General features: G+C 39.7%; 1 protein-coding gene across 2 annotated transcripts in view; it reads left to right on the forward strand.

Moving 5' to 3' along the window:
- LOC129407177 (IQ motif and SEC7 domain-containing protein 1-like) overlaps positions 1 to 13,650 on the forward strand; it is a 116,928-nt gene extending 103,278 nt beyond the window's left edge. The window contains exons 1-8 of one of the 2 annotated variants that reach the window (XM_055166201.1): positions 5,898 to 6,024; positions 6,849 to 7,131; positions 7,692 to 8,953; positions 10,129 to 10,290; positions 10,579 to 10,701; positions 11,454 to 11,620; positions 12,039 to 12,178; positions 12,277 to 13,647. In XM_055166201.1, coding sequence (XP_055022176.1) covers positions 5,921 to 6,024; positions 6,849 to 7,131; positions 7,692 to 8,953; positions 10,129 to 10,290; positions 10,579 to 10,701; positions 11,454 to 11,620; positions 12,039 to 12,178; positions 12,277 to 12,549 — 2,514 coding nt within the window. In that variant the 5' untranslated portion in view covers positions 5,898 to 5,920 and the 3' untranslated portion in view covers positions 12,550 to 13,647. Of the gene's footprint in view, positions 1 to 5,897; positions 6,025 to 6,848; positions 7,132 to 7,691; positions 8,954 to 10,128; positions 10,291 to 10,578; positions 10,702 to 11,453; positions 11,621 to 12,038; positions 12,179 to 12,276 lie in introns of those variants that run through there. The other variant, XM_055166200.1, reaches the window with a different exon arrangement.
- The last annotated feature ends 97 nt before the right edge of the window (positions 13,651 to 13,747 follow it).

Consider the following 13,747-nt stretch of genomic DNA (forward strand, 5'->3'; position numbering starts at 1 on the left):
GTATTTTTAGCAGGACCTGGTGGCTTATGTGAAATACAGCATACATGTAAAATATCTTCATTCATTCATCCTAATTTAGCTGCCAGATGCCCTTCCAAAGTATAATCTTGATTAAGCACAAACTGCAACAATTAGTAATAAGTGTATTAAAAAATGGCATACCTCGTTAGCTGACCTTTACTTTCAAAATTACTTTTTTTCTACCTGGCAACACACCTCACTCATCTTTTCCTGGAGCTTAAAATGTTTATTAAACAGAGGTGAAACTGGCTCAGCATGTTTATGGAAAGCTAACACCTACCGATCCACGCTTAGACAATGATAGCGGCTGTCCAGTAACCCAAACCCAGGCAAACTCATCAATTTTAATTCATTTCAATGGAAACCAGTCCCCCATTCTGAGTCAGTGTATGTCAGCCAAGTGCGATTATGGCGTGTTTAGTCTTACTGTGCGGTGGTAGGAGTCGGACTGTGAGCTCCCCGCCCCTCATTGGCTGCTGGTCTGAGGGCATTCCTGTGGTGTATCTCTGGCCTGTCTTTACCGCTCTATAGATCTGACAGGGCTTTTAAATTCACTACTTTTCAAGGGCAGGTGCTGAGAAGCAACTTTAAATTATTCATTAGAGAAGATAATGAGAGTGACATGTTTGTTGTTATTTGAGGGAGTGACGAGGCAGTGAAGGAGATGCTGACAGAATTAGACTGAGCAGTTTACAAGAGGCATCTAATTGGTTGGTGCCAGTAAAATGTGGTAATTTCAGCTGTGTTTACATACAATCAAAAGTGTACTTGAGTGAACTCCATCTTTGTTTTTACAGATGTGAACAGGCTTGGAACACAAAGTCCAGTCTGATGTTTTTGAATGAGATGAGACATTTGTTACATAATATAGTGTTTTAGACGTGCATTTTCAAATTCATTACAACATAACTTTTGTTTTGAATAGGATTGTGTTGCCAAATTATATAAAAAGTATTTTCTGATTATTTTGCGCTATAAAGATTTTGATTTTAGAATTTTTTTTAGAAATCCGTATACAATTCTTGGCATTTGAAAATGACCTCAGTATGAGTTCTTGCTAGTAGATTAAAGGTATTAAATGATATACCACAAAACCACAAAACTCAGTCAAGTGGTGGTATTCTTATGTAATGTAAATTATATTAAGCATTAAAGCTTGAATTATGTAGTTTTTCTAATGGAGGGGTCCGCAAATGGAGAAGTTACTGCTATAATGACACAGAATTCTTTCTCAAGGTACTTTGAGCAATAAAAAATAAAGTGAGTTTAATGCCATTTTGTGGAATTTTCTAGGAGCAACTACACCTACATGGAGACAAATAGGTGGTGGACAATTCACCAGAAAAGCCAGTGCACCTTTACTACTCACTTCCAAATTATACTTACTTGAATATAGATTTATTTTACACATTTTATCTTCTGTTTGGGACAAGAAGCGACTAAAATACTTCATCTAAAATCAGATGTGAGTAACTATTCCTCATTGTGAACAAGAGCAGTAACAGCATGTTGTCTTTCCAGTTCTGCATTTATTTTTGCACACATTGAACTAAACGTTTCCAGCTACATGTTCCGGTTGCTTGTGTTACGAGACTCAGGATGGCTCCTAACTCCCACAGTGACAGTCGGTCTGCTGGCCGGGGCATCTCTCCTCACTGCCGCTGTAAATCACAAGCTGCTTGGGCCCATTTTATAGCTATCTGCAGACCCCAAGTCGTATAAACGCAATATGTGGCAGTGTTTTTATTGCTACGGGTTCATCAACATAACTTTTCACCTGAGAAATCCATAACCCATAAAGTGGAAATAGAACGTGTGTTTTTATTTCAATTGTCAGGTCATGTAAGGTACCTCTGTGGTACATAAGAGGTCGTTTTACATTGTTTACATAATATAAATGACTGTGTGGAACTAAACGGAGACAGTATATCTAATAAAGCATGTACACGAGTAGCATTAGTGTTGTACTAAAGCCCATAGACTGACTAGGCGTCAGATTTCTTCTGTTTCCTCTAGGACAGGAAGTGACATCATTGGGGTCACGGATGAAATAGGCCGAATGATGATGAGGTTTTTATTTCAATCAAATAGAAAAAGTTAAATATTCTACATTGTCTAGATGTGAATGCATGTATTCATGATTTTTATAAATTGTAATGTCAGTGACCAATAGACCCTTCTATAAGTGACAGCTTTGTACATGGAATGTGAAATAGATTTAAAAGATGAGATAACTGTATATTTGCAAATTCTCAGTCACTTACTCCTATTGAATAATGAATGCAGCCATATTGTTTTAACAAGTTTCCAGTGGTGCTTTTTATTTCTACTTTTAAGACATTTAATTTAATTAAAGTTTGAGATTTCCTACAGCCCTAATCTGAGCTATGAAATCATTAATCTCAAATTACACTGAGATCAGTAAGAATTGCAAGTATTTCATCACATCAGTGTTGGTGGATGATTTAGTTTTGAAGCTTATTGGAATTCACTTTTTTTCAGCCTGTTGCTTAAGCACACAAACAGCGCGATGTTTGTAGACTTAGCTGTCTTCACCATGACTTCATTTGCTCACTGGCTCGTTCCACTTTGTGCCTCTGTCTCTGGGCCGTGCATGGAGCTCCAGCCTGTACTTCATTATCCCGCTCCTATTCCCAGAACTGCGGCTGATGTGACTCCTCTTTTCCGGGATGGAGGAATGTTTCTCCCTCAGGTCCCACCGGTGGACTGGGCTGAGGCCTGGGTGAGGGGGTCTCTGTTTGTTCAGGATGGGGAGAGCGGGATGGGGTGAGAGAGGAGGAGAGAAGAGCGTGGTTGACCCCCCTTTACTGCAGACGTACCCCCAAAATCTCCCCTGGAACCCTGGCTAAAAATCACTGCCAGCTGAGCGGTGGACTTATCCATGGATCAGACTGGCTGCAAGGCGCTGTTTGCGGATGGAAGAGATACGAGGGCAGTTTGATGCTATACTATGCAAATTCATACTTAAGTTGGAAGTAAGTTCTCTGTACTCATACCGGAGGAAGTAGGACTTTTTTTAAAGGGCCCATATTACGCACTTTTTTTATGTTTATGATGTTTCCTCATCAAAAATATAACTTTTGTTTTGTTTCATTCACACATGTTTAATCCACAAACCCTGCATATTTAGAATGAGCTCTTCTTTCAAACAGAAAACACTTAGTTTCACCTTGTGATGTCATGTGGCAATACTTGAAGTGCTCCACTGTGTTTTTAAAATTCATACACCTTCACTAAATTCATTTGGATGATTTGAGCCCTTGAATTTCAAATATGTACTGAACAAAAGGTAAAAGGTACCTGTTAAGTTGAAATCTACCTCTTCATGACATCACATCACAACAAGTGGTACAGAGCATTTTGAGATTTAGAGATGGAGACAGACTAATAATAAAGTGTTACTCAAAACATGTGTGAATGAAAGAAAACACAACCTCGGTTTGTTTTTGAAGACTTAACATTTGAACATGACTCAAAGCTCACAAGAGTCAATTCTGTGTAATATAGGACCTTAAAAAAAGCTTAAAAGCTGCATAGCAAACTATTTAGTATTATCAGAACTAGTGTACAACGTAGTGACACAGATCTTGTTCTCATTTGGGCCACTAGCAGGCATACTTAATCACCAAGAAAATTGTGCAGAGGGGAAATTAATTTGGAAAGTAAAAATCAAACTAATATTACTGTATACTGTTTAATTATGTTTCACTTTACAAGCTTGTCATTGTCCATTCACTCCCCATACTCTGTGATGGTTCTGGTGCCACAGCTGCCCTGAGATAGGGAGAGAAGTCTGTCAATCTGTGCCATTGGTCTCTTAGACCAACACAAACCACTCACTCACACCACAGCTCCATAAGTCTGCTATTGTATCTGTAAGGCTATAACTGAGAGATTCTAAAACAAACAAGCATTTTAGGTTAAAAGTTTAAGTTCTCAGTAAGATCACTTCTGCATTTTTTCTTTCCTTTACACAACCAAATGCAATATCATGAAACAATCTGTAAACAAAACATTACATAATAGTTATTTTCAGTGGAGCGTGGCATGCTACTTCCTGTGCTGCTTCCCGCCTTTTTCCTTCGAATCCATAACAGTCCAAACACCAGCCGTTCTTTTCTTTCTTTCTTTCTTTCTATCCCCCTTTTCCTGACTCACAGCACACCACATGACCTCACAGCTAAAAGCACTGCAGTCCTTTGTTTTCCAGTTCTCTTATGAAGCCACAATCACAAACAGATTCAATGTTTTGGAGGGGAATGAACAACACACAAGGGAAACGGTTAAAAGCACTTCAGTTTTGGCTCTATGTTAACCCCAGAGGACAGAGCTGCTACTATTAAAAGTACAGTGCAGCTTGTGTTGCTGCTAAATGCAGGCGTAGTTTGCACATAGGAACTGTCTTGTGAGTTAGTTCCTCAGTTTAGGCCAATTGTGTCTTTAACACGTTAGAAACTTCCTTTTTCTAACACTGAACTATTGTAAGCTGTCTAATAAGGAAATGATCATGTTTGAACTAATAGAAGCCACATTTTGGTGCCCCGACAAACATTAAAGTATGAGTCAGACTCCTGAGGAAGTAGTTTGCACAATGACACATGGCAAGAGCATTGCTGTCCCAAAGTAATATCTGGCCAAGTAGTTAGGGCTGCAGTAACTCATAGATTTATTGTCACTATTTTCTATTAAGTTTTTTTAAGTTTTCCATCTTAATCTGCTTAAAACTGCATAATAATATTATGTTCTCAAATTTGCACCAAGAGTCATCTAAGACAACATTATGGCTCACTAGGTACCACCAGATCTAAACCAAATCTGCAACAATAAATATACTGGGCCTAGAAAAGGTCTAAATTACTCAATTCTAAAGTAAGTCTAAATAAGAGAAATGATGACAAATATGTGATTAAAGTTTACTATAAGTTAAGCAAAAACCAGGACTGCAGGGACCCTAAGTACCACAAATGACAGCTTGCATACGTGTTTGAGAAACCACTGGACCAGTCAACCATTACACTATTAGTTAAGCCCTAATGGTAGTGTGACTGTGTATGCATTTAAGTTGGTGATTTGAATATTTGGTGCCAGGCCTGCCAAAATTTGAAAACACATGGTTATATGATGCCTGAGTGCACATGCCTCTCATTAAGTGGTTGTGGGTTCAGTATTTGGGGCAACATTCTGTAAAGTCTGCAGTTAACTTCAGGATTTGGGGTTAAAAATTGGCAGGATTAAATTAACTGGGAATATAGATAGAATAATTACTAATGCTATATGAATGGAATTGTAAGTTTATTCCTTTACTGACCCATCATTTTGTGAGATTTGAGTTTGAGTTGATTTTAAATTCAGTTAATATTTTATGAACTGTTAAGACAAGTTAGCCCTATGTCACTTTAAGGTTTGAGTTCAGTGAATACCACCACTGTTCTCATAGACACAATTTTACTTTATACAATTACATCTGCTTTGTGAACTTTTGACCACCCTTTGCAGCGGATTTCCATTGGTAGTGCCACTCTGTTCACTGTCAAACTTTGGATGATGTTGATATTGAGCCTGAGTAATGAAGGAAGTGGATTGTGTACACTGCATTGGGTGTGTCAGCTACAGTTCAGACAGCGAGCACATGATAAAAAAAAACCCTGAAAATTCAGCCCCCACATGTATTAACGTCTCAGCTAAATTCCTACATTTTTTACAAGCGGTATTTGCCTTGTCATTCTACTGGACTTTGTAACGGCTATTGAAAGCATGTAAGCAGCAGGTCCCGTGATGCAACTCTCCCTACTCCCTGATTGGTCCTCAAAAGTGGTATAAACAGTGGTTTCCTGGTGGAGCCCTGTGTACTCTGGACTGAACCTGATAGAAAGACAGAATGGTGGACAAGCTTTGGAGAAAGAGTTGGCAATTTATTGAAACTCGGCGCTCTGTTCGCAGTAAGCGGGCTGTCTCATGTAGCACAGCTGAATGTAAGAGTGAGTGAGTAAAGTTATTGCTTTTATTGGGCTTGTTTGGGTAAGAGGTGTTTGAAGAGAAGTGGATATTGCACTGGTGCTGTGCTGGTGTAGCTGCACAAGGGAGGGTGCCAGTTTTGCCCTGTAGTAATAACGTCAAGTATTGCTTGGTTGATGCATCTACATTGAAATTACAAACCTCGCCCCTGGTTTAAACTTAACTCATAGTGGAATAAGTATAATGCATGGTTTATTAGAGCTCAGCATGCAATCTGTTGTTTATAGTGTCTTATGCAAATTCAATACTCACAAATCCTCTGTTTTCAGGTTTGAATGACATTTCTATTAATGTTCTATATACCGTATTAAATTAATACTCCGTTCCTATACTGATTCCTTTTGGTCTTTGGTCCAGTTTTGCAATAATACAGCAGTGTCTGGTCAAATACAAATCTTTCACAATTATATTAAATTTGACCAATACTGTTGTTAATTAATAGTAACATCATAAACTGATTTTCTACCAGTTGCACTAACCAACTGTAAAAGGCACAACCAAAATTATATTTCATAATGTTTTACTAAAAAGTTAGTCTGGGAAAGCCATTTGGTTTGTGTGAAACCTGACTCTCTTTTATAGATGCTTAGTTTAAAGTTAATATGTGGTTTTGGTGGCTTTGTACTCACTGCTGTCTTTGAAGTGGCTCCCTAAGTACTGTAGTTGTATGAGAAGGATTAGACAGACAACCATGATTTAGTTGATAATCCCTTAAGCACACAATGTTAAATGTCCATAGTTTAAATAGCTGAACGTTTTAATAAAAAAAACTGTTTTCTTTTTGTTTACAGTGTGGAGGGGGATGGGAGGCCCAATGACAGTGGCCCTTCCCTGGACGGTGGCGCGGGGTACAGCCAGGGTCCGGTGACACACGGTTCAGCCATCAGCCCGGACCGCTTTGACAGCCCCCTCTACAGCCACGGAGGGGTGCAGCCGGGCCCACAAAGACCTCGCCGACCCAAGCTCCAACACTCACAGTCCATCCTCCGAAAACAAGCAGAGGAGGAGGCCATCAAACGGTCCCGATCACTGTCCGAGAGCTATGAGCTGTCCTCAGACCTGCAGGATAAACAGGTAAACAGAAACAGACAGGGTTTCTAATATATTATGAACTGTAAAGGCAACTGTAAAGACTTTGAAAGGCTACATTTATTTCATTTAGCTATTTATCTTATTTGATTAGCCATTTTTGTCTAGTTGTACAGTTGTCACTTATTAGCTCATATTGATTTAGGTCTTAGAGTACCTTGAATCTCAGTTTCATTAATGTGTATGAGTAATGTCGGCAAACATCAAGTGGATTTAACATTCAAGTTACATTGGTAAAAAAGTTAATTTGGTATTTATAAGTTATAGCAAGTCAAACTCTAAATTAGTAACTGTATAAGCATTACAATTGACCTTACATTTGAATTTAATTAGAATGGTCGATGATGTTCTAGATTTGTGTGTACTTTAAGATTTCTTCTTTTTGAAATGTAAAGGGCAAAAATACTGCCTATTGAAAATTAGAATTGTATTAAACATACTGTGATGAAGAGTGAGAAACCTTTTCCAGAAAATTCATAGTTTTCTTTCTCACTCAATTCAAGATTTGCATAATTCTAAAACTTGTACATATTTTCTGTGCCCAGGTGGAGATGCTGGAGCGTAAATATGGCGGGCGCTTCATAACACGACATGCCGCCCGCACCATCCAGACGGCATTCCGGCAGTATCAGATGAACAAGAACTTTGAACGCCTGCGAAGCTCTATGTCGGAAAACCGAATGTCACGCCGCATTGTCCTGTCCAACATGAGGATGCAGCTATCTTTCGAGGGTCCAGAAAAAGTTCACAGTTCCTACTTTGAGGGTCGGCAAGTTTCCATGACTGAAGACGGCAATCCCCTCACCATGCAAGAGTGTGGGGACATGGACCGCCGGCAGCACCAGCCCAACATGGCAGCTCATCCAGTGCAACAAGCGGATCTTACAGATGCCATTACGGAGCTAGAGGATGCCTTTTCCAGACAGGTCAAATCTTTAGCTGAATCTATAGATGATGCACTGAACTGTCGTAGTCTCCAAGGTGACGAAGGCCCAGACCCGGAGTCTATGGGCTGTCCTGAGGTGCAGCGTGAAGTCCCATACCAGTCCCATCGCAGGACAGGGGGGCGCATGCATGACGAAGCAATGGCATACAGTGACGTTACTCTGTTTATTGATGAAGAGGATATGTCCCGTCCTATAGCATTAAGGTCAGGAGAGCAGCAGTCCAGTACAGAGTCAGACTTGAGACTACGATCGGTCAACTCATCCCAAGAGTACTGGCCGATCGATCCTAAAGATGAGGGGAGAGACACGGACACAAGCTGCCGGAGCACTCCCTCTTTGGAGTGCCAGGAACAGCGTTTAAGAATGGACCACCTGCCCCTCCTGACAATTGAACCTCCCAGTGATAGCTCTGCAGAACTGAGCGACCGCTCTGAAAGGTCTGTGAAAAGGCCGCCTGTGTACGAACCACATGGACATATTGTTACCTCCTCACAGGCGAGCCCCAAACACATTTCCCACGGACCCCCTCCTCGAGCTCCGCCACGGGACGATGACGCACCCCTACGCCATCGCCACCGGCAACTAGAGAGCCACCTAGCCATCAACGGGTCGGCAAATCGGCAGAGCAAGTCAGAGTCTGACTTTTCTGACGGGGACAATGACAGTATCAACAGCACATCCAATTCAAATGATACGATTAACTGTAGCTCAGAGTCCTCGTCACGGGACAGTCTCAGAGAGCAGACCCTGAGCAAACAGACATACCACAAAGAGACGCGAAACAGCTGGGACTCTCCCATCTTCAGCAACGACGTCATCCGAAAGAGGCACTATCGAATCGGGCTCAACCTCTTCAACAAGTGGGTACTCACTGGGGCTTGACTTTGTGTGAACATGCTAAGGACATCTTGAATTATCTTTAAGGCTGTAGAATTTTTGGGGGGGGGATAATTACATGAACTTCTGTTGCAGTTATGATTTGACTGTGTAGTGCAGCTCTATTATGGTGTAAGTTGAATGTAATTCAGTTGCATTAATTTTTGTAGTCCAACATCACAACAGAAGTCGCCTCAACAGACTTCATAAAAATAGCTGACTTGACCAACAGAAAACAAACTGTGAAATACTCAAGCAATCACTCACAGTTCTATGGAAATGTATTAGATTAGACAATAAAAAAGGTAATTGGTTTAAGTGACACAATCATCCAATAAGTTATTATAATGAAGATATGCAATGTACTTAGCCTATAGATTTTAATAAAATTTAATTGTAGCTAATGCCAATTCTATCTTTAACCTAATCTTCATGCCTAATGCTGCACTGTATGGATAATTTAATTCTATGGGGAAATAATTTGATTTGTGGCTCACCAATGTTTTTCATTATTTTCTGTGCAGTTTATTTATGTAACCTTTTACAACAACATCTGACCTCAAAAGGCTTACAGGAATAGCCATACAAACAAACACACAAAAAGATTATCCCAGGACATTGCTTGCTCTTAGACCTTTCATGGTATAGAAAAATATACAGCTAAGGACAAACAGTTGATACATGTTTGTTTGCTGTATTTAATTTCTTTTCAGTTTTTCACAGAGCCATGGTGTTAGTCGTTTGGTCATGGTTGAAAATAATTAACACATAAAAAGTCTTCAAATATACTGGGTTACATTAAGCACCAAGTGAATCAGCTATATAATATAGAGCTTGGCAACGAACATCAGAAAGTGGATGTTACGTTGAGATTTGAGCATTGAGCACGTTGAGCATTATCCAAAACGTAAAAGTAAAAAAATTAGCATTGGATAAAACTGTTAAGATGTTGGGTCACTGATGAAAATGTAAATGATGTACATTATCATATATTAGCATATTAAAATCTTGGTTGGTTTAACATTATGCTAAGTGAAATTTGTCTGAGATGTAACAACAGACTCCTAAGATCTATAGCCTAATTATAATACCCATTATTTGTATTATATGTATTTTCTTGAACCAAACATATATTGTATGTGGACCTGTGGTGTTTCAGGAAGCCAGAGAAGGGCATCCAGTACCTGACGGAGAGGGGCTTCATCCCAGACACACCTGTGGGTGTGGCTCACTTCCTGCTGCAGAGGAAAGGCCTGAGTCGACAGATGATCGGAGAGTTCCTCGGCAACCGTCAGAAACAGTTCAACAGAGATGTCCTAGAGTGAGTTACTAGTGTTTCCACTACTATAAGGGCTGGTATGAGTAAATATAATCTTATTCATCTTAACTAACAAAAGCTATATTAATCGTTTTATTTCAAACTACTGCGACTAATAACTAAGTCAAAGTTGAGTGAATATGTTTGTGCTGGTTTTATTGGAAAGCACGTGATTGATTGATGTTGAACCCTTAACACGCTGTGTTTATTCTCTTATATTGTTATATTTGGCACATGCCAACAAAGTCCACATTACTGTTCTAACTGGTGGTGTGTGTGTGTGTGTTGCAGCTGTGTGGTGGATGAGATGGACTTCCAGGGCATGGAGCTGGATGAGGCCCTCAGAAAGTTCCAGAACCACATCAGAGTCCAAGGAGAGGCCCAGAAGGTGGAGCGCCTCATCGAAGCCTTCAGGTCAGAAGAGAAATGGATTCATTTAAATAAAGTTGAAATATATAGTCCTATCAGAAAAACAATCACAAAATTATAGCATTCAAACTACCTTATCTGACTGGCACAATAACCTTACTGCAGGATAATAAAAATAATATTTCCAAGTTAACCTTATTGTAAATGAAATACTTTAGTAGTTAATTCTTGTAACTGTAATGTGTCATAGATGTTAATTATTGAACATCTAGAACTCAGGCCAAGTACTATATAAAAATAAGAACATGTCACAGCTATATAAAGAAACAAAAATATTGTTAATCTGTTCTATACTGAATGACATGTCTATATAGTAATTGTGATAGGCCTTTTGCCATACTAATATTTATTGTAATATTGAGAATTAAGATAGATCTGTCAATGTGACTTAACTAATTCAGTTCAAATCTAATCTACAATTAATTGAAAAATTGTTTTATAGGTTTAGGAACTTGCTTTTATAAATCAAAATTCTTAGCTTTATACTAGAATATGTATGACATGCTATAAAATGCTGAATCTGTATTGTGTTTTTAACTATTTGAATTACATAATATATGTCTGTTAAGTTATGTCAGTCTTGTTGCAGAACTTGGTTACTTCACAATATTGTCATTACTTCATTATTAGCTCAGTGAAAGAAGTTGCCATTCTTCTGCTTTCCATCTCTCAAATATATACAGGATGTACCTTTTGTATATTGGAACCATCGCCAATTCCCTCTGTTTTGTGTCCAGTCAGCGGTACTGCATCTGTAACCCCACTGTGGTGCGACAGTTCAGAAACCCTGACACCATCTTCATTCTGGCCTTCGCCATCATCCTCCTCAACACAGACATGTACAGCCCCAACGTCAAACCAGAGAGGAAGATGAAGCTCGAGGATTTCATCAAGAATTTGAGAGGTAACTTGTCAGGCTTAAAATTGATCACTGACAAATAAAGTTAATTACACTGGGCCAAACATAGCAAGTTTAAATACCTATAAAGGTAGTATTAGTATCAAGAAGACAGAGCTGCAGTAAAGCTCTTATAAATTCAGTGGGTAAGTAGGTGATCTGCCATCTCAAATTAAAATTAAAACTGTTACTTATAGATAAGAGTATCACATTTTCTACAGGTTGTTAAATAATATTGAATTTCCTGTAAATTAATTTTAACAGTCTCCTAATCAGAAAAATCTGATTATGGTGCAAATAAAAAGGTATAATTTTGTCAGCAATTTGCCTTGGTGATTTGATGCTCAAAATGAGTTACATAGATCTGAAGTATACAGATAAGAAGCATAAACAATAGCATTACAATTACATCATTGTGATTTAGGTGTGGATGATGGAGAGGACATCCCCAGAGAGACACTTGTGGGCATTTATGAAAGGATCCGAAAGAGAGAACTCAAAACCAATGAGGATCACGTGTCCCAGGTGCAGAAAGTAGAGAAGCTCATTGTGGGCAAGAAACCGGTAAGTACTGGTAAAAAATAATATATATACATATATATATATCCATCCATCCATCCATACATTTTCTTCCGCTTATCCGGGGCCGGGTCGCGAGGTAGCAGCCTAAGCAGGGACTCTCAGACTTCCTTCACCCTAGACACTTCCTCCAGCTCGTCCGGGGGGACCCCGAGGCGTTCCCAGGCCAGCCGAGAGACATAGTCCCTCCAGCGTGTCCTGGGTCTTCCCCGGGGCCTCCTCCCGGTGGGACATGCCTGGAACACCTCCTGAGGGAGGCGCCCAGGAGGCATCCGGAACAGATGCCCAAGCCTCAGCTGGCTCCTCTCGACGTGGAGAAGCAGCGGCTCTACTCCAAGCTCCTCCCGTGTGACTGAGCTCCTCACCCTATCTCTAAGGGAGCGCCCAGCCACCCTGCGGAGGAAACTCATTTCGAGCGCTTGTATTCGCGATCTCGTCCTTTCGGTCACTACCCAGAGCTCATGACCATAAGTGAGAATAGGAATGAAGACTGACCGGTAAATCGAGAGCTTCGCCTTTCGACTCAGCTCCCTCTTCACCACAACGGTCCGATACAGCGACCGCATCACTGCAGACGCTGCACCGATCCGCCTGTCAATCTCATGTTCCGTCCTCCCTTCACTCGTGAACAAGACAAAAAGAACAAAATATATATATATATACTATTTTAGAAATTTAATTATGCAGGATTATATCATGCTTTCAGGTGGGGGGAAAGGGAGTGAGTAGGCCCTCATATTATGTCCCTCTTGAAAATGTTAACTATATTAACAGGGCATTTCAACAGTAATGTATGCCCCTAATCTCTATTACAGTTAATGGTCTAACATGGTGATGACACTTGAAACCCACAAATTCTTGTAATCTAGAGTCTGGTGATACTCAGGGTGCTTTGTTGTTTTGTGCATACTTGGTTTAGTCTGAAATTAATTTTGCTCTAATCCTGGTGGTAGTTGTTGTATAAACATTGAATCACAGGTCCATATAATGTGATCTTGTCTGAAACCCAGCAGCAATCAACAATACAGCGAAAAAGCGCACAGTATTAGAAATGGAAGCTTTGCACCTTTGGGTGTTGTTGTGTGAAAATTGACTTGTGCCGGAGCCCTTCATGCTCATGATTTTTACACACCCAGAGCTCTCGCAATGTTTTCTCCAGCCTAAAGAAAAATGGGCTGCCATCTTGTACACATTACAGGCTCTGGTCTGCTGATTGAGTTAGAACACAACATTCGACCTAGGCTTGTGGCTGTTTTGATTTAACCTTTTGATTGGACAATAATAAACAATACAACAATATTTTCGCCTATTAAAAACACATGACTGCATCAGTGCAGTGGTAGTATCAAAGTTATAAGACCATTGTCCTATGAATAAGAATTTTAGTTTAGGTTCTTCTAGTAATAGTTAGACACACTGGAAAGATATTAGTCTCGATATAGAAATAGCTTTTGGAAAAGCACTTAATTGTATTGAAAGTACTTGAAGAGAACAGACTTTGCCAAAGTATGATGAATCAACCCTGGACCAAGAGTCTAGACTGTGATTCAGAAA

The sequence above is a fragment of the Boleophthalmus pectinirostris genome, unplaced genomic scaffold, assembly GCF_026225935.1.
Source record: "Boleophthalmus pectinirostris isolate CB_2022bp ecotype Guang Dong unplaced genomic scaffold, ASM2622593v1 HiC_scaffold_8, whole genome shotgun sequence".
Classification (NCBI taxonomy): domain Eukaryota; kingdom Metazoa; phylum Chordata; class Actinopteri; order Gobiiformes; family Gobiidae; genus Boleophthalmus; species Boleophthalmus pectinirostris.